Source organism: Scylla paramamosain, chromosome 1 (assembly GCF_035594125.1).
Source record: "Scylla paramamosain isolate STU-SP2022 chromosome 1, ASM3559412v1, whole genome shotgun sequence".
Classification (NCBI taxonomy): domain Eukaryota; kingdom Metazoa; phylum Arthropoda; class Malacostraca; order Decapoda; family Portunidae; genus Scylla; species Scylla paramamosain.
The window spans coordinates 1,493,207-1,517,500 of record NC_087151.1 but is presented as its reverse complement, the minus strand read 5'-3'; the positions used below and the strand labels follow the sequence as shown (position 1 = coordinate 1,517,500).

At 39.6% G+C, this 24,294-nt stretch overlaps 1 protein-coding gene across 2 annotated transcripts; it reads right to left on the bottom strand.

The window, feature by feature from the left end:
* Positions 1 to 21,025: 21,025 nt before the first annotated feature.
* Positions 21,026 to 22,710, bottom strand: LOC135111112 (uncharacterized). Of its 2 annotated transcripts, none has more exons than XM_064024120.1 (3): positions 22,553 to 22,710; positions 21,818 to 22,086; positions 21,026 to 21,577 (listed from the first exon to the last, which is right to left on the bottom strand). In XM_064024120.1, exons 1-3 carry the CDS (start codon positions 22,557 to 22,559, stop codon positions 21,368 to 21,370), a joined length of 486 nt encoding a protein of 161 aa, XP_063880190.1. In that variant the 5' UTR covers positions 22,560 to 22,710; the 3' UTR covers positions 21,026 to 21,367. The 2 variants fall into 2 exon arrangements, with proteins under 2 accessions (XP_063880190.1, XP_063880275.1); XM_064024205.1 differs by lacking the exon at positions 22,553 to 22,710 and adding an exon at positions 22,315 to 22,509.
* Positions 22,711 to 24,294: the final 1,584 nt, after the last annotated feature.

Here is a 24,294-nt window from a genome sequence, read left to right as displayed (position 1 = left end):
ATTACAGGATAGTTGTCTTAATAAGAACTTCGCTTAATATTAAACTATTGCCACGATGTTGCGTGCCTCATTACGATAACACTTGCCGTCTGAGTGAACAGAAGTGGAATCGATGCATAATCTCCTTCATGCCAAGTGTTTTCAATCGTTCTCTAGTTTTTAAATGATGCCGACGAGATAGGATCAACAAATTTTCAGATACAACACGCACGCTCTCTCTCTCTCTCTCTCTCTCTGTGTTTTGTTTTAAGATGAAATAACATTTTCAAAGACCTCATTCGTAACTGACTTTGTTTTTTGCATCCAACTCACCCCAAAACTCCAAACCTGTGTCCTCGCAACCAGACTCACTACCATGGCAACACTATCGCCAAGCAAACATGTGTTATCAAGGCAATGAATTATTCGTAAATGAAACTTAATTCAGACGAACAGAAAGCCAGACAGATAAACTCAGAAATAGACGTTGGCGGAGACAGAGATGAGGGCGAGGGCGGGGTGTGGAGGGGAGGAGGGTGGAAGGGAGCAGCAGATCACCTGTCCACCAAGTCACGCTATTCGTAACCTGAGAGGGAGATCTGATCCTGACCGCTTCACTCAACCCTTCCGCAAAGGCGACTGTGGTTCAGGGTTGTGGGCTTGTTGTGACATCCTGGCGAGTGATGTGGGAGTGGCAGCCGTTATGATAAGAATATGCGCAACGGAATTACGGTTGTGGCGCGCTGCTGATGAGGTTGTGAATGTTTTTTATTGTGGATCAGCGTGAGGTTCCGGCAATGGTTGTGGGTGTGAGGCTCTGGTGTTGTGATTGGTTGTTATGGTAGTGTGGTGATGACTAGGTTATGGCAGCTTTGCAATGTGTTACGTGTTGTTAATTATAATCATATTTATGCAAGTACTAACACTAACTCGCGTATTGAAAACATACAAATATAAATAAATGCATGATATTAGTGGCAAACTATCTAGTATGTCATCCTGATGCAGTATATTTAGTGTACTGAATTTGGTGCAAGGTCAGTCTGAGTCCCAAATGGTGCACGCAATCAAGGGGCGAGTCTCCGCAAGGCATCACCACCACACAGCTCAGCGACTCATCTCAAACCTCTCTGCGTCATGTCTCGATAACTTTCGGCAGGCTTTAATAGAAGTTGTCATTAGGTGTTCCAAGGGTGTTCTCATGATTCCAATACTTCAACAGCACCCCACGTGAATCTGACTTATCATCTCAAGGTCTTCGGGAACAGCCCTAATGAAAGCACACGGCATTGCAAAATACAGGACACCGTTTATAAGCTGTTATCCCTGCAATGATCCACCTCAAGTAAGGAGTAAAACTAACAACACTGTTTTTCCACTATGCATTTCCACCCAATCCTCTGCCTGTGTTGACTGCTCCACTGCTAAACGCGATGTCTTGTAATGACCAAAGATTTTTTAGAGTTTATTTATTTATTTATTTATTTATTTATCATTATTATTATTTTTATACTAACAGAGTCTCTTAAGCAGCAACTTGAAAAAAGAGAAAATTAACTTCCTGTTCTATAAATATATATATATATTTTTTTTTTTACCGTAGCCATGCAAACTTTACTTTCCGAAATATGACATTGCTAGTAGTTTCATAACTCATTTCTTTCATATTGATCCCAGGCAGTGTGTGGGATCGCTTGTGCTACTAAATCTGAAATGGCATGCGACTGAGTGAAAGGGTTATGAAATATATATGGTGTACTTAATATACACGAGAACTTTTATTTTGTCTTTTATTGTTATTGTTGCTGTTGTTTTGTTGTTGTCATTGGTGTTGGTGGTGTTGGTGGTGGTGGTAGTGGTGCTGTTATTGTTATTGTTGTTGTTGTTGTTGTTGTTCGTGTAGCATCAGATTCTCTCTCTCTCTCTCTCTCTCTCTCTCTCTCTCTCTCTCTCTCTCTCTCTCTCTCTCTCTCTCTCTCTCTCTCTCTCTCTCTCTCTCTCTCTCTCTCTCTCTCTCCTTTTTACCTGACAGGCAACCATATCTTCAAAAGCGTGTAGTTTTGTTTTAATCTTAGAAATTTTCAACTGCGCCATTATTAATTGTCAGGAAAAAAGACAACTCGATTTTCTTTCCTCGTTGTGACATGAGTTGTCTCGGCTATTCAGTGTTCTCATTGTTCTGCTCTCATAGATTCAGCCTCGCCCTTCGCTGCGAGCTGAGGCGGCTGCATATTTTCACAGCACACAACCGCACCTTCTTTAATGTCAACCTGTCGTATAAGTGTTCCTATGCTTCTTTTCTTTTATATTTAATACAAAGCAAAATGTGATTCACGAAGCGCCAGACGTGGATTACGAAGGAACTTGCCACAGTCGTGGCACTGACGCCAGAGGGAGTCTTAAAAAGAAGCCACGTCATCACAAGTACAACAGCGAGGGATGTACCAGACAAGGTGTTGCTCAATGAATGAACTCATGCGTGCCATGATAATAAGTTTTCTTTGTGAAATGATTTTGAGGTATCATGAATATTCAACTCCTTTGCACAAGTGCACATCCTGTGGTCCGATGCATGAAAGGGGCCACACCTTGAGGTGCAAACGCTTTCATAACATAAAGCTGCGTGACAATTATGTAATTCAATTAAACAAAAAGATTAGTTCAGTTTTGTGGATACAATTCAGTTTTGTGGAATACTCTTTATTACAAAGTAATCTTCAGTAATTTATTGAACAACAATAACAAAGAATATCATTCTACTTAGGAAGCTCTACTTGGTACGATTCACTTTACTGTAAATAAATTGTAACACATGATTTTGCAATTGCACATAGAAAACAAATAAGGTTAACACGAAGAAAACAAAGATGTTCGGCCTATGCAAGTCTTCTGCAAAGGAGCGATTGAAAAGTCAGTGGATTTTTTGTTATTGTTGTTGTTATTATTATTATTGTTATTATTATTATTATTGTTATTATTATTATTATTATTATTATTATTATTATTATTATTATTATTATTATTATTATTATTATCATTATTATTATCATCATTATTATTATTATTATTATTATTATTATTATTATTATTATTATTATTATTATTATTATTATTATCATTATTATTTATTCATTAATCTGTTTATTTACTTATTTATTTTTATTCTTAAATGTATTTATGTGGTGAATACGACGATTGACTGGGTCCTGAATTAACACAATGTAATGAATCAAGAAGCTACTATATATAAACCTGCTGCCCGAGGATTATTAAAGTAACACTAGTGACCTACGAAACAGAGAGGAACAGTCCCGGAAACTGTCATTGGAATTTGCCCTGTGCCCTTCCACTTATCAGCTTCATCATGCCCCTTACTGGAAGCTTTCTGCTGTCTTTAATATAAAAATTCTCGTATTGCGATTATCAAAAGCGGGAGAGGTAGTAAAGACATTTTTCTGATTCATAAAGCTTGACCATGAGAGAAAACAACATCATCCTTCATTCTAAAAACGTTACTACTCGAGGACGTGGTGCAGAACAAAGAACACCACTCAGCGTGTCAAGGTGAGCGGTGGATATTAGTGTACGTTCACGAGTCACCTCTATACTGAGGGAGGTAACTAATACATCACTCATTTACTCACAAAATCGCAAATATCTCGCTGTCTGTTGTCTCTGTGACTTACACTCATCAGGTTGCGTCAATAATTAAATTTACTCTCCCATCTACAAATGTTCATACTTCTGCCCCTTAGTGTGTATCAAGTTTTATGTCTGAATGCACTTCCTTTAATGATTATGTTATTAAAGCGTAAAACTTTCCTGAATATTGTTTCCAGTCCTGTGGAAGACGTCAAGGCAGTTCAAATCAATATGTGAGAGCAGACTGTAATGTTATTCACAAGCAGAATTCCTTATACTGTAAGGGCAAGATGACATCATTACTCAGTGTTCTCGTCCTTCATAAACAGATGACGTCACCTGACATTGTGATTAAGATAGTAAGACAATAATAAACAAAAAAGATTTTTTGTCATACACCACATCAACAAAAACAACACGGCACTCACCAAGCACTGTTTAGACTACGCGGAATGGCATTGACTCAAATTATGAAGACAAGCAACAATCACCTCACACACGAGACGAGAGGCCTGGGGGGAGATGCCGGGGTCCAGGGGCAGCACTGAGCAGAGTGATTTTTTTTTTTTTTTTTAAGGAGGCAACAGGAAGCGTCGTCACACGGCAGTATTAATTTCTTTATTGGGCAAAGTTGCATTTATTTCCTTGATGTACAGAATGTTTCCTCATGTTAAAATATTTCATTCTGTTTTCCTAGTCATATAGGGTTACTCTCTCTCTCTCTCTCTCTCTCTCTCTCTCTCTCTCTCTCTCTCTCTCTCTCTCTCTCTCTCTCTCTCTCTCTCTCTGTCTCGTTTTTACCACAAACACGAAACTATTAAATTGTATAATTATATTTACTATCCAAAACACAGTTGTTGTTTTTGATCACAAAGACGTAACAGTGTATTGGTGTATGAATAACTAGCTGGGAGAATTAGGAAAGCGAGAACGAATAGTTTATTATCCCAAAAGGCACTTCCCGGACCCTGACTGACGGACAATACTTATGCTAGTAACTTTACCTTAATTGAAACTAACGCTTACACTGATACACACTCACACCTTGACTTGATCGCTTATTATCGTACTTATGACCATATTCTGAAACGCTTCTGTTCTGCATTGCGACTGTTTTCAAAGCGCTTTAGTTGCAGTTACTCAGGTTAAGGGTTTCTTTACGGTTCAAATGACAGATAAACAAGATTTCTCCATTATTAACAGGATAAATAGTGTTGGAAACCTGATTAACCTCCTCTGAGGCCTTTGAAGGTAGTCATGATGGGAGAACAAAATGTTTCAGAATACGGTGCCTACTACTGGATGGGAGTGCAGTGAGCATGCACGCAGGGATACACTTACACATCACCATCATAACTGACGCAGATGCACCCTCTCACATTCTGACTCCTGCCCAGGCCGATTCCTTAGTTATTGTTCTGGCGTAAAAGGCAAGTGTCTCAATACCGGCGCTTAGGTTTCGAAAAAGAGTATATAATTTGATCCATGCTGTGAATATGAAGCCGAGGTTCCTTTTAAAGGAAGATAGCTGAGGGGGATTAATATTGTTATTTAACGGTATTGTCTTATTCGTAAAAAAAAATTACTGTTTTTGTTTAATTTAAATAGCGAACTTGTGTGGAAGGGGAGAGAGAGAGAGAGAGAGAGAGAGAGAGAGAGAGAGAGAGAGAGAGAGAGAGAGAGAGAGAGAGAGAGAGAGAGAGAGAGATTGTCTGGCTTCCTTTCTTGAAATGAGAGAGAGAGAGAGAGAGAGAGAGAGAGAGAGAGAGAGAGAGAGAGAGAGAGAGAGAGAGAGAGAGAGAGAGAGAGAGAGAGAGAGAGAGAGATTTAAAACATCCTGGTTCATTTCTCTATCTGCTTCTGCGGCCACCATTATTATCATTATTTTTAATAGTAGTAGCAGTAGTAGTAATACTAGTAGTAGTAGTAGTAGTAGTAGTAGTAGTAGTAGTAGTAGTAGTAGTAGTAGTAGTAGCAGGAACTATAGGCATGCTGTAAAAAGGAATGCTGTGAAATGGTCTCACTGTTCATTATTTTTTTTTTTTTTATCTACTGGGGAAACAAGCCAAGAAGAAAAAATGGACAAAAAATATAAATAAATAAAAAAGAAACCCACCCATTACGCCAGTGTAAAAAAAAAAAAGTAGAAGATCCTAAGATGAATTTTTATATTCAATTTACCTCGAACTCTTTTTAGCATGCTTCATGGTCCCAAGCAAGTTCTCTAGTGTGTAATTTTGTGTTGAGAAAGTCTCTATTCCTCTCTCTCTCTCTCTCTCTCTCTCTCTCTCTCTCTCTCTCTCTCTCTCTCTCTCTCTCTCTCTCTCTCTCTCTGTGTGTGTGTGTGTGTGTGTGTGTGTGTGGTGAACCAACCCCACTGTAACAGAAATACTCATGTAATTTTAGCTATGTAGTTGTCAGGCTTCCAGACAGAGACTTATCTCACCTTACTGAGCTGCACACGCATACGTACACACATACATACACTGCTTTTTCTTTCTGTTACTTTGTCTGTCTGTCTGTTCGTCTAATCTTTCTTGACTGGTTCTCTGAGACTGCTCTCCGTGTCGCCACTCGCTTGTACCCGTGACCCAAGTGACGCATCCCTCCCACCTCGCACTGCCAGACACACAGAAAATGGTTTCTTCGGCAAGCCCCTTTTCTTTCGTGCCGCATTCCTTTAACACCTACTAGCTCCAGAACTCCTGCCTATAATCCTTCCTGATGCCGAAATATTAGCTGATGAAATGAAGCGAAGAATTACTGTATAAGGGATGAATATACTAATATGCATGCTAATGTTTTGTATGTACGAAAATACATTTACTGTGCTCAAGGTCGGATTTGTTATTGTCTGCAGTTTTAGCGGTGCCTCTAAATGTTTTGTTCTCTCAAAAGGACTAGTTTCAAAGGCAACAAAAATGCTTATTCGGGTTCTCATGGGTACTTTTTTTTCTCACTAACAATGCAAAATACATGTTCAGTTATCACTAGTATCACGAAAAATTCTTGAAAACTCCAGTAGCTTCCATTAGAACCTGTTAAAAGTGGTTGAGATAAGACACAGAACTGTTTGAGAATGCGGTCACAGAGTATCAACTTAAATCTGCAGTCTCAAGCTCTTGATCTTGATGAAATTGAGTTCTGTCCAAGAGCATTCAGTTCCTGCATATTTTAAAGTGAACAAGAGTTATGTAGTTCCTGGATAAGACTACGTAATATTGTGGCATTAATAGGAAAAATTGCCATACCAAGCATTGCTATGAGGGGAACCACCGCCATGGCATATGTCATACCAGATACCATTTGCAATCGATACAGACAGTCTGGGAAGGCATATGCCACAGTGAAACGTGTTTTTATCGATCGGGAATGATGTCCGTGGTAGCAAGGCAATGTTGTGGCGGTGGAACCGTGGCAGGGATTTGTTGGCGGGCCGGCGGGCGCGCGTGCTGGCGCGCGGGTGTGCGTACATGCCAGTGGACGCGGTGAAGTTGTTGCTGCTTGTCCCACATTTCGCCGTCGGCATCGTGTTTACCTCAGATTTTTCTCACCTAAGCCCCGCCCACTGTACCATAGTTCACAACCTACTTCATATTAATTTATTCCTCTCATACAGTGCTCAGCTTCCAGAGGTAAATCATATAATAAAATGCAATGATGAGTTTCCTGCTGGATAATAAATGAAAAGGAAGAAAGCAAATAAGCAAATTTTCAGCTATATTGTGAGATTTGGAATCTTAAAGATAACAAATGTCACAAACATTCAAGTTTTCCTGAAGCCTAAAATTTTCTTTACATATTACATTAATTCCATTTCTCATTAGCTCATTACATTTTACGTCCATATTAGATTATTAAACGTGAAGCAGTTCTTATAAAAAAAAATCTTATTCCAAATAATCTCTTCGTAAATGTGGAGCCTTGCGGACGAATTATGTGGTCACTTTATGATGAATGTTAATATTTTCAGGATAAGGGCATCGTGTGGATTTAGAAATATATACATATTTTCTTGATTGATTGACTGATTGAGCCAGAATCCTTGTTTAAGCCAGAATCATAAAAGTACCCTTAAAAAATTCTAGTAATTTCTACCAAATCTTTTTGAAAGCAGTTGATGTAAGACAACGAAACATTTGAGGATAAGATTTCTACTGTCTTTGGTATTATTTTTCCTCATCCCTTGTCAAGATTTTTCCAATCACAGCCTGCACCTATACGGAATGGTTGATGGAAATATGACTGAGAGAATGCGGGACCACTTTTTAAAACATTTCGGCATCTTGACTGCTTAAGGTAAATTTTGATGGAAATAACCAAAGTTTTCATAGGTGCTTTAATAATTCGAGGGATCGTTTTGTTTTAACAAGGATCTTGCATCACCAGTAGGAGGCAACATCTCGGAATCTGATTGATTGTCTTTGTGGTCTTTGAAAATTGTGGCAATGAGAGAACAAGGCGTTTCAAAATACAGGTCATGAATTTTATCAGTGTTGGTGCTTTGTATTCCCCTTGTTACTAGACCTCCGCTGCAATGACAGTTAAGAGAATTCATCACTTTGGCGTAAGGTTCTTCTGCTTTTCGATCTTGGTCGCCTGGAAAAAATCAATTCATATGGAGGGAAAGCCGTGTTATGGAGGGCAACTCTCCCTGTGTAACAAAACCTTGAGCCCTTGGCCCTCCATCTCCTGCGTAGTGAAGGAATTTTTGCGTTTGACTAGTGACTGTTGAGGTGGTGTGTGTGTGTGTGTGTGTGTGTGTGTGTGGGTGGGTGGGTGGGTGGGTGTTCTGTTGTTAGTTTGTTCTAACTTTCCATCAGTCTGGTATCGAGTTGCCTCTGTCGCCTTGTTTTGATGGGAACACGCACACACACGCACCCACGTACACACGCAAAATAATGAAATTAATAAACAAATAAACAAACAAACAAATTAAATTGATTAAAAACACAAATATCTGCAGGCAAGGAAACAAAGAAAAGAATATATATATATATATATATATATATATATATATATATATATATATATATATATATATATATATATATATATATATATATATATATATATATTGCTTAAATACATACATGCACATGCTTACACATGAATTTATGAACATGTAAGGACACACACACACACACACACACACACACACACACACACACACACACACACACACACACACACACACACACACACTCGGCTGCCAGGCTGAGGGAAGCAGCATGGTCTGGGTCGCGGACAGAGCGTCCTATAGACATGGAATCTGTCAAGTGACCTTGCCCCTTACTTTGTACGGAAGAGCGTGGAAGTGGGTTAGGACACACCCATCATTATCCCACACTGATTCACATCACACACACACACACACACACACACACACACACACACACACACTCGTCACTCGTGTCCATTTTTTCTGATACGTCTAAACGAAAATGAAAACAACGATAATTTGGCATGTCATGTATTTAAAAGGCACCTTGACTAAACATAGTGCAGTCATTAATAAATAGCCACAGAACTTGGTACTTGTGTGGGAGGTTGTGCCAAAGTCATATCCTCCTCCTCGGACAATTAGAGGCCGTTGAACTAATTGCAGCCGATGCAAGGAGAGAAAATAAACAAGTCAACTGCGACTGTGTGTGTCCTTCAGGGCCTATAGTGTAAACAAACGTGTGCTAATTTACCAAAATCATTAAAAGTCTTAATGATATCTTAGAAGTTTGTAGGCCCCATCTATACGATAATGTTTATTAACATAGATAAATAAATAAACTAATATATATATATATATATACATATATATATATATATATATATATATATATATATATATATATATATATATATATATATATATATATATATATATATATATATATATATATATATATATATATATATATATATATATATATATATATATATATATATATATATATATAATATTTTTTTTTTACGACGAATTATTTTAGCGTCACATTGTTATGGGTACTCATCTACAACATGAGAAAGTACCTAATCCTCCGTCACGGACGTTTTGATAAAGATTTCAGAGCATCTTTTCTTTTATTCATAAATCAAGACTGACCGAAGCTGTAAGCGTGTTTGAAAGAAGAAAGAAGAAGAAGAAGAAGAAGAAGAAGAAGAAGAAGAAGAAGAAGAAGAAGAAGAAGAAGAAGCTCATTTGCAGCTTGATACAGTGGGTGACAACTCGAAAAAGAATAAAGAAAGTTTATTTCGTTAGTATCTTAATACACTCCCCTGGCAAAAGCTGCAGGAAAAGTCGCAAAACCAAGAAATACAGAAAGCTCGTGAGGTCAGGAGTAAAAAGGTGACGGAACGGTAGAAATTCTTATTTACTTCTGGATTAGTAGATGGAAGTAGAAGGCAATTAGAGTGAGGAGTCTTGTGCAGCGGGGTAATGAGAGTGAGGAGTCTTGTGCAGCGGGGTAATGAGAGTGAGGAGTCTTGTACAGCGGGGCATTGAGAGTGAGAAGTCTTGTACAGCGGGACATTGAGAGTGAGGAGTCTTGTACAGCGGGGCATTGAGAGTAAGGAGTCTTGTACAGCGGGGCATTGAGAGTAAGGAGTCTTGTACAGCGGGGCATTGAGAGTGAGGAGTCTTGGTCAGCGGGGCATTGAGAGTGTCCTGACAAGATAGCAGGGGCGTATGGATGAATCCCTCCCATTAGGTTCAACTGCATGAGAGAAGAGATGAACTGCGAAGATAAAGAACAGTCACTTCCTTGATTATACAGAATATTATGACAAGAGATGAACCACGAAACTGACATTTACTAGGATCTTAGTGAAGGACATGCATGACTAACGGGTTGAGCGTGGAGTTAGGCTAGCGTTGTAAAGACAGGATAGCTATGTATGTACACGTATAGAACGGTAAAAATGCGAGATGGAGGAAATGAGTCTCATAAGTACTGGGACCAGCAAGGTTTTCACTGCCCCACTCAGAAATGACAGAAAGATCACGAATTAACGCTCTGTAATATCTCCCGGAGCATCGTGTGATTCTTAGCGGGAGGTTCGTCTGTAAGGAGAATGTGACTAATTCTAGTGTCTCGGGTACCAGTGTTACTAAGCCGTGTTAGAGAATGTTTATATTAGATAGTAGGAATTAAGTAACAAGCCACTGTAGATATCCACTTATGATAGATTTTAAGCTAATATTTCCCAACAGACAACAGATCGGTCATACAAAAAAAAAAAAAAACTTGAAGAGCTTATAGCTAACTCGTACAAATGTAGCAGCAGAAAGACCGAGCGAAATCCACGAAGGTCTTAGTGATTATCTTGATGTGATCGGTAGTCACTCCGTCTCAGGCTACCTTATGGATGATTTTTTTTTTTTTTTCGACATTACAAAATACAAAACGTTACATAGGATACTTAGGAACTTATTAAATTTTAAAACTAACGCAACAAAAAGCCCAATCAAAATGTTTCAAATTGTCGAAAACAAAGGCAATGACTCACCAAAAGTAAGACAGTAAGAAAATAAGAAAGTCAGATCGACAGTCAAATGCTTCAGGTCGATAAACACTAGGAAATCTTATAAATAAGGATGGTCATATATGTGTTTTGAATGCCCGGGTAATCGATGATAGTCTGATGTATAAGAGCAGGTGCACTTGGCCGCATTCACTTCCATTATGCCAAGTGTTTTCCCTTCATCTCACGTTCTCTGATGTGGTGATGTAGTTACAAATTCTGACCACTGATAGATTCTCAGGAGATTGGAAGACTTAAGATTGAGGGGTAAAGACTTTTATTCACTGACACTTAATTGTCCCTCTCTTCTACACTGGGCATCCTCGGTCTGTCATTTTGCTAATAATTTAGACTGGAAACTTCGCATCTCATCTCTAGCTAAAACAGCTTCCATGAAGTTAGGTGTTCTGAGCCGTCTTCGCCAGGTTTTCTCACCCTCCTAGCTGGTAACTCTGTGCGGGGGCCTTATTCACCCAAGTATGGAGTACGCATCGCATACAAATATATAGGAGAGGGGGAGGGCTCCACTCACACTGCTCTTCTGAACAGGGTGAACTCAAAAACATTTCGTTTTAATTAACTCTCTCTCTCTCTCTCTCTCTCTCTCTCTCTCTCTCTCTCTCTCTCTCTCTCTCTCTCTCTCTCTCTCTCTCTCTCTCTCTCTCGCTTCGCCACAATGTTGCATCTCATATTATCTTTTACGGCTATTTTCACGCTATTCTTCTGGTCTTGCTAACTGCTTGCCTCTCCTCCTCCCGCGACCTTGCTGCACACAAGATTGCACAAGAGAGGCAATATATGTAAAATTCATAAGGGCATATATGTAAAATTCATAAGAGATATGATGAAGCTCTGGGATCTGGAATAAGGGAGGAAGAGTCTGAAATTGTCCAAACCTCCATTTTTCGCTGAAATTTGAAGAGGGAACTGAGCTTTATATTGAAGAGGAATTGGAATTTACCGTCTTAGTCCCCCTTGTTCCTTTTCTCCTCCTGCTATTTTTCTCCTCCTCCTTTTCCTCCTCCTTCTATTTCCTTTTCCTTTTACATTTTCTTTTCTGTTTCTTAGGTTTTTCCTTTTTTGGGGGGTTCTTCCTCTCCACTTTTACTTGTGTTTTCCTACTTCCTTCTTTTCTTTCTGTGTCTTTAATTTATTTTTCTCTTTTCTCTTCCTCCTTATCTTCGATTTCCTCCTTTTCTTCTTCTTCTTCTTCTTCTTCTTCTTTTTCTTCTTCATCTTCTTCTTACTTCCCCTCCGTTGTTGTTGTTGCTGTTGTTGTTGTTGTTGTTACTGTTGTTGTTGTTGTTGTTGTTGTTGTTGTTGTTGAGGATTCATTCAGAATGCCGTTAGATACTGAATACAAAGCAATCATAAGCAAAAGTGTTTATAAAGATTTTGGAGGAAGTGCAGGTATACTACTCATAATTTCCTTTTTTTTTTTTTTGTTTTATCGTCGCTGCGGAGTCATGGGGTATCAGTTAGAATCGTCAATCCTGCATATGAAATGAGCTTAAGTTAATACAAATACATACCACTGGCGCATACCACGCGCAGCCTAGCCTCGAGATCCAATGAGGGAGAGTCACCGAGGGAGAAGTGCCGCTAATACGCAACATCTTTACTTACCGAGCGAGGAGCGAAGGATCCAGCTTATGTAACGTACAGATTATACTTTATAGTCTCCTTGATCCACACACACCAAATGACTACATCAGTTTTGTTCCTACTTCCCAAACTGATTGATGTCCCTCAGAAGCAACCATTTCTTCCCTCCATCTTTTCGTAATGATTTTGGTCTTTATTTTAGTGATTATTATGGTGTTTACTTTATTTAAGCCAAGCGATATCGGACCATATTCCGTAACACTTTAGCACCGCACCTCTAATGCTTTCAAAAGGCTCTATTTGATATTATACGGGCTTCTATTTAAAAGAGGAGATTAACAAGATTTCTACATTATTAGCAGGAGAAACAGTCTTGAAAACTCGATTAGTGATCTCTGTGTCCTTTGAAAATAGTCGCGTTGGTGAAGCAAAGCGTTTCTAAATAAGGGCTATAGTTTGGCAATTCAAGGGAGCAAGAAATATTTCCATATTGCTGTATGTGTGAGATTGTGTTTGAAAGTGAATCGTGCGTTGACAAGCGTGCCGGCCTTGCAGTTTCACTTGAGCCTGGACTGTCCGCTTACCATTCGTGTGCTTGTAAGCATGAAACCAAGTTGGAGGTTTGAAAGAATAAGGAAGTAGGGAAAATGTGGTAAGCTGTGGTATCTGAGATGGGTATTAGATGCTAGCTCCTGCATTCCTCCCGCTCCTCCCCAGGCTTGCGTCACCTGCTGGGGTCTGGGTAGTGTGTGGCAGCCCACGCTGGGTACACTCTACGTACCACCACCACGCTGCCAAAAACGTGATCAGACCTTGCTTTTACCCTTGCTTCAAATGTTCAGATGTTGCTAAGAGTCTTACATACTTTACTGCTTGTCCTGAGTGATTATGTTCCTGCACTGCATAAACTCAATATTAAGGTTTCTCAATGTTAAATTTCGCACGCCTTATACCATATCTGGTTATATAATCATACTTTTTTTATTTTATTTTATTATGTAGAAACTCGAAATCAAATAAATTCATTTTTGACATAAAATGATTTAATGCACACTGTTCCTTGCAGCCGTTACTGTTTGATATACTTACAAAATAATTATATATTCTTAAAAGTAATATAGTCTAGTAGGTAATCTAACATCTTTTTTACGTCAGTGTTCAATACACACTACACTGGCTGCGCTACCACATAATCATTAACTTAGCGTGGATTTGAGGAGTTGAGTCTTCAGTGTTGGGAGGGTGGCGGCAGGAATGTTTCGAGGTGGTAGAGGCCTGTGTTAGGGAGCAGCGCAGGCCGTGTGCCCATGCCGTCCCGAGTCCCTTGTGGGTCATGCTCTTGTGCTGTAAATCTTGTGTGTGCGTGTGTGTGAGTGTGTGTGTGTGTGTGAGTGTGTGTTTTGTAAATCTTACATTACTCAGTTTGTTTGCTCTCTCTCTCTCTCTCTCTCTCTCTCTCTCTCTCTCTCTCTCTCTCTCTCTCTCTCTCTCTCTCTCTCTCTCAGATTAATCTCAATGAGTCAGACTTGGTAAAATAGGTCGGCTTCCCCAGAAGACATCAATGAATCGCTGAATGAACAAGGAAACAGAAGACGCCTTTGGATGGATACTGAACGCGAGACTGAAATCTCCCACGAAAGAAATGGACGTCACCGAGCTTTTAGGCGTGTTACCAAAGACCGTATAACTGTAGTCTTTGGTGTTACTCTTAATGTTATGCAGAGAACAAACATTTTCAGACAGGTACTGTTTTAGATGGCTAGAATACACGTTTAGTGGGCTTAGAAGTACGATTATGGACAAATGTGAAGGCCGGGAGTGGCTGGCTCGCTGTAGTCTCTGAAGAACATTCGAACGAGACGCTGTTGTGAAGCCCGTGACCTTGAAGTACCCTTGCCATTTATAGTGTCCCAGACTAATGGGAAGGAAGACCCGCTAAGCTGACCGGCTAAGCAACATGACATGGGCAGCCAAATTCGACCAAAATTTTTCCGTTCATGCCGAGAAACATACGCGGGACTAATTAGTAGGGCAGCAGCCAACATTCTCGACCTTTCAGTCACTAAATTTGTCATACATTTTTTTTTTTTCTCCTTATGTGATGCTGTTTGCGTTTACTTGTTTGTCGTTCACTACGTACTGACAGCGTGAAGGGGTTAGTGAAAGTGTACTAGTTTTCACTTTGCTTGGTGGTTTTGAGCCACAGGAGCTTCTGAAGGACGCGTCGTCTCCAAGGTCTCCAAGGACACCAGTTGTGTGTGGGTGTGTGTGTGTGTGTGTGTGTGTGTGTGTGTGTGTGTTACTTTTAAACTACATTTTTTTTCTCCTTCGATACTTTGTAATCGCGTAAATTCAGATAGCAGTTGTAGAGGATTTCCACGTTCAACAGAGTTGGTAATTGCGGCTTAGTAATCAACCCACAGCCGCCATCTTCCTCATGAAGACTTATGTAATTTGAAGCTGGCTAAGAATATTTACTGTGCATCATTTTTTTTCAGAATAGTTTGTTTGTGCTCCCTGTGACGGTCACTGGGTGTGCATGTTGTAAAGGGAAGCGAGCTAACGGAGTCAACTGAATGGACGCAGAAACCTCGTGTTGATGGCTTACGTAAGCAACACTGCAGGAAATTGGCTCTCAGTTAAGCTGCGAGGTCCTAAGATTCCACCTGATATTATGAACATGAATTAATAAAGAGGAAAATAGGAGTAAGAGAGTTGTATTTAGTCTGTTAGTGGCTTACTTGAAACTTTCGACAGCAGTGCAATAATAATAGTTCGATTTTCCTCATTAAATTAATAATAATTCTAGCTACCATGTTCATATCATACTCTGGAATATATTACCAGTAAGACCTTCATCATAACAAGCGAATACTTCAAAATGTAGCCACCAGTAGCCTCTCGGGAATGATGTCCGCTAACCATAACAAGCGAGGAACGTAAATGCGCGTCCCCGGCTAGCAACACCACGGCGAAGCGCAAATGTCTACTCGTATCTGTGACTGGTCTTTCATGGTGTGATTAAAAGAGAATATCTAGGAATGTCTTGAACACTGAGTGAGGGACGGCAAGGCGTCTAGACTCAGAATAGCGAAGCTGCCAAATGATAGTTTTGATATAATTGCACTTAAAGTTGTATGAGGCTGTATGAATTACGTGATTAAAAACAATGCATTATACACCCATATAATTGTACATCCTAATGTAAAGCAATAAAATAAAAAAAATAAAATAAAAGTTTTATCCATAGTATATAAATATATGTACATGTACATCATAGGATACATTGCACACGTGCATAATCTAACTACTTTTCGAAAAGAAAAAGAAATCACAAAATAGCTAAGGTAATAAAAATGTACCCTGTTTATATTTTTCCAGTTTTATTAACAATTATTATTTTTTTGTAATTTTTTTTTTTTTTAATTATGAGCATGAGCAATAAAGCTGTGCAATCTTTAGTGAGGTGTGGACATGACTATGCACATGTGGATGGTGTGTGGCCTTGAGTGCAGAGCGGTGATTAGGTGGATGGAAGGCATGCATTTTTACCACGCTCTCATTTATTGGCGGCACCGCTGTTTTGTCTCTGAGAACCGAGAGTAGGTATCAACATTTTCTGTGTAATAATATTAATGCAACTATAGCCTCTCGGTAGAAGGGTAAGGAGGTCGGATATCATTTTAATTGTATTATCAGAACATACAGGAGGGATTCGTCTTGACCATCCTTTTGAAATGTGAATATGGCCATTGGTGGCTTCGCCCTTCTGACCTGATTCGCCAGTTTATTAGTCATCCTTCCGTGTCCTTAAAAGTATCCTCAAAACACTTCGACATCTTACCTCTGCTATTCTTTAACTAGTTCTAATGGAAGTTGCTGAGAGTCATCAAGGATGTTTCCATGATTCTAGTGATAGTTTAGACAGTATTCTTCATCAGTAGTGGGAAAACTACTCATGAAAACCCGACTAAACCATGGGTAAGTGTGTGAGACCAATGTGACTTGCCTTATATCTTTGGTTTCATTGCCACTACAATTAATTTCGTTGATAAATTTGAACTCTGGCAAGCTAACAGAATGACCTTGAGTACATAGCCATGTTTGATTATGTGTTTAGAAAGCATGCTTTGTGGTCAGTAAGAACCCGACGAATCTCTGTAACCTCTGAAAAACAGTCCTCATGAAATAGCAAAGGGTTTATAAATATACGGGTTTATACCACACTGGTCAGTACCATTGCAAGTAGTTTCGTTGATGACAGATTAGGAATTTTCTGGCACTGGATGAGTAGACAGAATGACCTTGCATGTATAGCGATGGTCGATCATGTGTTTTTTTGTTGGTTTGCTGATTATTTGATACAGAAAAGCCATACCTCAGCCAGACTCTTATGATCATGGACTCGACTTGGGAGCCAGTCGTCCTGAACCGATGTGGACATTGTGTAACATGACGGTGTCCGGGATTCTGTTGTCAGTATTGAATATGAGAATAAGGTTTGGGCAGGCTGGCATTTTGTCATCTCTAATTCAATTCATGTTATTTTTATTCATTTTATATTGATTTATTTGTTTATTATTTCTTTACAAGACACGTCTTTTCTTATTTATTGAACGCGTTCCCTTTCACGAACTTAAGGCTTTGCAGGAAGGTAATTATTCTGCATGGGTGACGCATCTTGTCTGTTCCTTGCCACCACGACATGTGCCTCAGTCTCTGACATGTAATTCATAGGTGTCAGGGCGCACTCCAAACAGTATTTTGAAGGCCGGGCTATGCCTTAAAGAAATTCATATTATTTCTACTTAGAGTGAACACTGGGATGATATAACAAGGAAGTGGACGGTGCAGCCAGTACTCGCCCTGCTGACAGAGGAAGGGTGTCTGTGTGTCTCGTCTCCTTTCACAGTTTCTTTACGTATCGCTCACTTTTAACTATTTATATGTTCATTTATTTTTTTTTATCTGTTTATTTATTTACTTTTCTTCTTCTTCTTCTCCTCCTCCTCTTCTTCTTCTTCTTCTTCTTCTTCTTCTTCTTCTTCTTCTTCTTCTTCTTCTTATTATTATTATTATTATTATTATTATTATCGTTATTATTATTATTATTGTTGTTGTTGTTGTTGTTGTTGTTGTTGTTGTTGTTGTTGTTATTGTTGATGTTGTTGTTGTTGTTGCTGCTGTTGTTTTTGTTGTTATATCATAATAGTAATAATAGTAATAATAATAATAATAATAACAATAGCAATAATAATAATAATAATAATAATAATAATAATAATAATAAGAAGAAGAAGAAGAAGAAAAAGAAAAAGAAAAAGAAAAAGAAAAAGAAAAAGAAACAGAAAAAGAAGAAATCAACAAGGCTAAGCAAGTGCATGATGTGTCTATGAGTGTGTGGTGTTTTGTCTAGGTCACCCCGAGTTGGATTGCCGGCCGGGTATCCTATACGTAGGTGGAGATTATTATTATTATTATTATTATTATTATCATTATTATTATTATTATTATTATTATTATTATTATTATTATTATTATTATTGTTGTTGTTGTTGTTGTTGTTGTTGTTGATGTTGTTGTGAAATATTTCTTCAGGTCAGCCAGACATTTACTTTCAACTCAGCGTAACTTTCAATTATTTTCTTTTGAATTCGCCCGGGCAGCTCTCCACACTTGCAACGAAGATTATTTCTACACGATAATGATATGAAGAAAAGCTGTCCACATTTTCCATGTCCAGACACAAAAAATCCACTTCCTCCACTGAGGAACTGAGAGACTTGGTAACAAGTGTACCTTAGGTGTTGGTGGTGACTAACATAAGTGTGCGGCGGTGGCGCATCAGACAGAAGTTTTGATAATGCTTTGGTTGGTCGAGTAAGAGGCAACATGACCACGCATCATCCTTGCCTGAAAGATGAAAGACTGTGGATATTTCATGCTGGTAAAGGAGACATAATCATTGGGTGTGAGTTACAGGGTGATAAAAGTATGACTGTTTGGAAAATACTGCGCCCTGTACCCAAAATCGAGTACTCAGACCTTGCCTAAGTAAGTCTAGTGGCAACACTCCTGGGAATTACTCGGCTCCCGCACATGTCACTACGCAACCTTGTCTCTGGGCACGGTTAAGATGTGCTTTTTATTTATTCAAAGGGATGTTTGATGATGGTACATGAGAGTGAGTATGCGTGTGTGCCTTGTCCCGGCTTCCCTCACTTTGCCTGGCGATATCGGCTTGGAATTTTCGTATATTGTGTAAGGAGAAAATGTAATACCACAAGATCCAGTTCTCCCTTTTATTTGTCTTGTATCTCCCTCTTATTTGTCTTGTATATTTTTCTTGCTTCGGTTGTTACAGCTTTGCAGATTTTTTTTTTTCCAGACAGCGAGAGGTGACGATCACTGTTCAGATTTGCGAAGGAGGAAGCAACACAAGTGCATTACACACACACACACACACACACACACACACAGACATGGTCACTAGTGGCCATGACCCCAGTACCTCCAATGAATGCTGCCTTTCACATTGTCACGAGGTTAGTAATAGTAATCATCCATTACCTCTGAAGCATTCACAAGTGTCGCGCTTCAACATGGCTTTCGCCTAACACTCACTAATACTACGTCTGAGGTATCGTGAATCGGCATGACTGTGTGGGAGTGATGCGTGACTGACGTGGTGATGCGAGAGTTGGGTCATCCTCTCTCACACACATCCGGTCCTTCCCTCTTCCCGGAAGAGGCGGGATTAATTTACCCACCCAGGACACACAGACCGGGCTGGGGATGACGCAACTTTCAAACCTCATGTTATTAGTAGACTTTGATAATACATGACACATATCTCCATAATGACAGTGACTTTGGTAATACATGATGTAATGACTCAAGCCTTAGGAACATAATCTTTGAAACACTCCTGCGCCGCATCTCCACTACATTCAAAAAGCTCTACTTGAAGTTGCACAGCTTTTAAAGGATTTTTTTTTTATGACTTTAGTGACAGATTAACAAAATTTATACATTATTGACAAGATAAACACTCTTGAGAACCCGGCTAATCATCTCTGTGGCCTTTGAAAATAATCGTCGTGAAAGAACAAAGGATTTCAGAATACAGGCCTTAGCCACGTGTCCTAAAAAAAAAAATAATAATAAAAAAAAAATAAAAAATCAGATACAAGATTTTGGACATGAAAGCATAATTTGCTGACGATGAAGTAGAAAGTAACACAATAAGGGCTGCCGCCATCAGGAGGCATACATAGTCTTACTTTCCTATCTAAGTTTGCATGTGATACAGTATATTTCTTCTCACTTCATGTCCTTTTGTGGTGCACAGAGAACGTACTGTACACCTACGTATGGTTAGAACTACTGTGGGTCTGTATTTTCTTCTCGTAAATTACATGCATGAGCCATTAGCGAAGAGCATGGCTGTGCACAACAGACCACCACAGCTAGTCACCCACTCACCGCTGCTTCCTACCCAGTGCTACTCACTCAGTGGTACACAACCCATTACAGCCAGCCAGCCAGCCACACTCTCACCCACCCTCTGCCTAAATTCCGGGCATAGTAAATGTCAAGCTGGCGATAAGTTATAAATCATGAGACTCTTGACACCTTTTGCTTCTTTGATGCATCGAGCAATGGAATTCGCAGCTCAGTTAGACATTTTCTTTTCCTCTCTCTCTCTCTCTCTCTCTCTCTCTCTCTCTCTCTCTCTCTCTCTCTCTCTCTCTCTCTCTCTCTCTCTCTCTCTCTCCTTAAAGGAAAATATGCCGAATGTTATAGCCTTCTTTTAGTTTCTTATATCAAATTATCAATCGGGGGTTTTGCTTTATTTTGTGCTTAGAGATGATGTTTTGAGTCTGGATTCCAACCTAACTCACTCCTTCATGCGGCCTTGACTTTGGTCCAGATGATATTTAGAGCAAAGGGAACGAACAGCGGAAGAGAGAAAAAAAAAAAGTGGAGCAGGAGTTTGAAAAAAAAAAAAAAAAAAAAAAAAAAGAAAACGCGCAGAGATAGTTCTGAGGCTGTGTGGAAGTATGTAGGAGGAGAAGGAGCTTATAGTCATCGTGCTTCCCTTGAGTATAATCCCATTAGTTAAGACGAGGCAAGGGGATTCCTCCGCCTGTCCCCCTCACACTCTTGGGCAGGGTTTCATTATTCATTATACACCATATTGTTGCTCTCAAATACGTTTCTATAGTTTGGAAAAAAGAAAAAAAAAATCAGGAATATCGAAAAAAAGCAGGGCAAAAGATAACTTTGCATACATATATTTATGTATATATTTTATACAAAAAATATAGTACAAATATAAGACTTGATCTACCTTATAAGTAACTATATGGCTGGAAGGGGCGGAGTGAAGCGAGGTGTAACTCAGGTATCTGAACCAGACACTTCCGTGCATTATAATTTAAACATGATTATTGAAATGAGTAAATGAAGATGATGGCTTTGGACTATCAGTATGATTCTACAGTGAAATGTTGGCGATGTAAATATGATGGTGAGGTAATGACTAAACCTTTTCTACTCTAATAGACACATTCATTCTCAATGAGGGTGTGTGGGGTGTGGGGTCTTGATGGCTGCATCCTTATCGTGTCTCCCGTCTGTATGAGTTTTGGTTGGTGTAGATCCTCTCCCCGTGGCACACAATGCCTATCAAGTAGTCATCGAGGGCACGCAGGGCGAGGGTGGAGTGGCCAACGCCGCGGAAGGCGAGGGTGGCGTCCCTGCCGGCGTTCTCCAAGATCACGTCCTCGCCGCCGGGGTGCTCCAACAGGAAGTTAGTCATGTCAAACACCTGAAGGAGACAACCAAAACCGTGATTAGAGTTGACCTGTCTTTACCTGTCTTCGTGTGTTTAGGTGTCATATGAAAATCTTTCCTGAGTTTATATACCGTTTGATAGTATTAAGTGTGATCTCTCCTATAGCGAATATTTGAAAATTTGAAGATTGTTCGACTTAGTCTTGGTACTTCCCTAAATAACCGATCACACTAAACTTCATACAACAGCACAAGTAGTGGCAGTGTGACTCACTTTATCAAAGAGAACAATCCAGCAATCATCAAAGGTCTCGTGATCGGCCACCTCGTTGAGAGTGTAAATGTCCAACCCGGTCTCCTCGTCTTTCTCACGGACATCGAAGTGGCACAGAGAATTGTCCTCGTTGTCGGTCGAGTATGAGTCTGGCTGCCTGTACCCGAGTGACTGAGTGACAAATCCAAGAGTCTGGGATGCGAAATCGAAGAGGGCCTTGGGCTGGAGCATGTGCAGGGGTGTCTCCGCGTAGGTCTGCTTCATCGTGGCTGGTGGAAAGAGGACAGGTCGTTAGCACCAGAAAGTGAGGACGAGAAAGCACGCGATAATCTTGTCCACTAATACGGTCGTGCAATGAACATGCTGCCTGGTACATGGTTTCCGAAACCGTGTTTTTTTCATACAGGTAGTACGTATCTGATAATTTAGTCCAATCTTTATATATTACATGAATTGTGTATGAAGTGAGCAATAAATTTTTAAATGAGCTGGTTTACCTGTTAAAGAAGGTTACAAATTGATCCAGAGTGTAAGGGTTAACTTCAGAGTTCTGCAGTCACCCATCACAGTGGAAAGTTTTTACTTGGCTTTGATAATGTGATAAGTTAGTGGCAGAACAGACGTGCTGTATTTGACATGTTACTTTCAAAGGCAAAGAAATTTCTACTTGATAATATAACTTTTAAAGCCTGTGAGAAGTTGGCCACCAGACTTTGGTGAGAAGGGAGTACCAACCTGCCATGGCAAGAAATGAGCTGTAGCACGGGCGAATGTTAGGATGAAGAGCTATCACTGTGGCGCGGGTGATGTTTCTGAGTCCGAGGCTCACTGCGGCCCTCTTATGTAGCGGACCTCATCATTGCCACGTGCGCTGCAGAAGGGTTTCCGTTGCTTATGTTAACTTTATTTTGCCTTAATTAAGAAACTGGCAACAAGTGTCTTATTTTCACTGTGAGTACCATCGCGTTGGGGTAATAACAAAACGAGTAGAATATAAGAGGCAGCTTTGTGTGAATTTATAAGATTGTTCCGATAGAGTGTGAGATAGACGCCGTGTTTACATGGTGGCAACTGCACCCGGCTTCCCATGAAGGCCGCACACATGCCATTCAGTCGGGTCCGCTGCCCTCTCCACCAATAGGATGAAGTGAAAAGAAGGCGCGGTTCAGACAGTCAACAAATTAATAAAATTGCATCATGCTGTTGTGGAAAGAGCGCCACTATAGTCTGTACAACCCCGGCTGGACAACGGAAAATCCTCAGTGACTCTCTCTCTCTCTCTCTCTCTCTCTCTCTCTCTCTCTCTCTCTCTCTCTCTCTCTCTCTCTCTCTCTCTAGGAATGTCTGAAAGGTCATAGGGTGGGGCGGGGAGATAGCTGCGTCTGCCCGCCTGTGAAAAGTGACCCGCGGGTTGCATCAGAATCGTCCCCGTCTGGCTTTAAGACGCAAAAGTAAACAAATCAACATGACGATGGTGCATTGCGTTGATGACAGGTTGGTGAAAGGTGGAACAGATCGATACACTTCACGCTGAACATACCTCGTGTAGGCTTCATGGTTTCTTGCAGCTTACCATGTTTTCTTATGCTCTTATATTCATTCTCCTTTATCCATCCTCTCGTTAATAATATTAAGAGAAAAAGTGGCACTATTTATGTCAAGTATCAACGTACATTGTTATTTATTATTCCGCACGTATGTGTAATTTCTCAGTACGTTAGGATGGTTAGCACTAGTTAGGGAATCTTTGGAATAGTTCTCAGTTTGAGCTCATTACTCGTTGTTTCACTTACCATGATTTGTTTTTTTATCGACTTTACAAAGAAAAAATATTACTTGGATTTTTTTCCCAGAATACAATTTCTTGGTCCGTTATTATCTTTCTGAGCGTTCATGAGTAAGAGGCCAGTGTGTGTGTGTGTGTGTGTGTGTGTGTGTGTGCATCAAATTTTCAAGGGTAAAGAAAGCGTCTCAACTGAGAAAACAAAAGCTTTATAACAATGTAGTAATCACAGTTGAAGTTTTCAATAGTGTTCTGTATTGCTATTTTCATCTGAGACAATTTTATTTCTTTTTGTGTCTCAGTTAAAAAAAAAAAAAATGCGTCGTTATTTCAGGTGTCGTAAATATGAGCGGTAAGGAGTTTAGAGATCACATGTTTCCGCAAGAAAGTATTAGTATCAGATAACATTCATTCAGACCTCTGTTGATGTATTTCATTGTCTAATAACAAAGGCATGCTTGTATGTAGGTTAAAGTATATGAATTTACTAATAATTACTACTAATAGGAAATGGGATCCAACGAGTCGCCAATTAAATCGGTTGATGACGCATGAGAGAGACTAGAGGCCTAAATAGTAGCAACATGTTAGGCCTAATTAAATTCTCTACTCACAATGTTTATCAGTAAGAAAGTTCAAATATCATGCGTGTGTAGAGTTCTTTCTTTCCTTCTTTCTTTATGTATTTATTTGT

Coding starts and splice junctions, on each gene's coding strand:
- LOC135111112 (XM_064024120.1), bottom strand. Junction 21,578..21,817: donor GGATTGTTCTCTTTGATAAA/GTGAGTCACACT, acceptor TGTCTCCTTCAG/GTGTTTGACATGACTAACTT.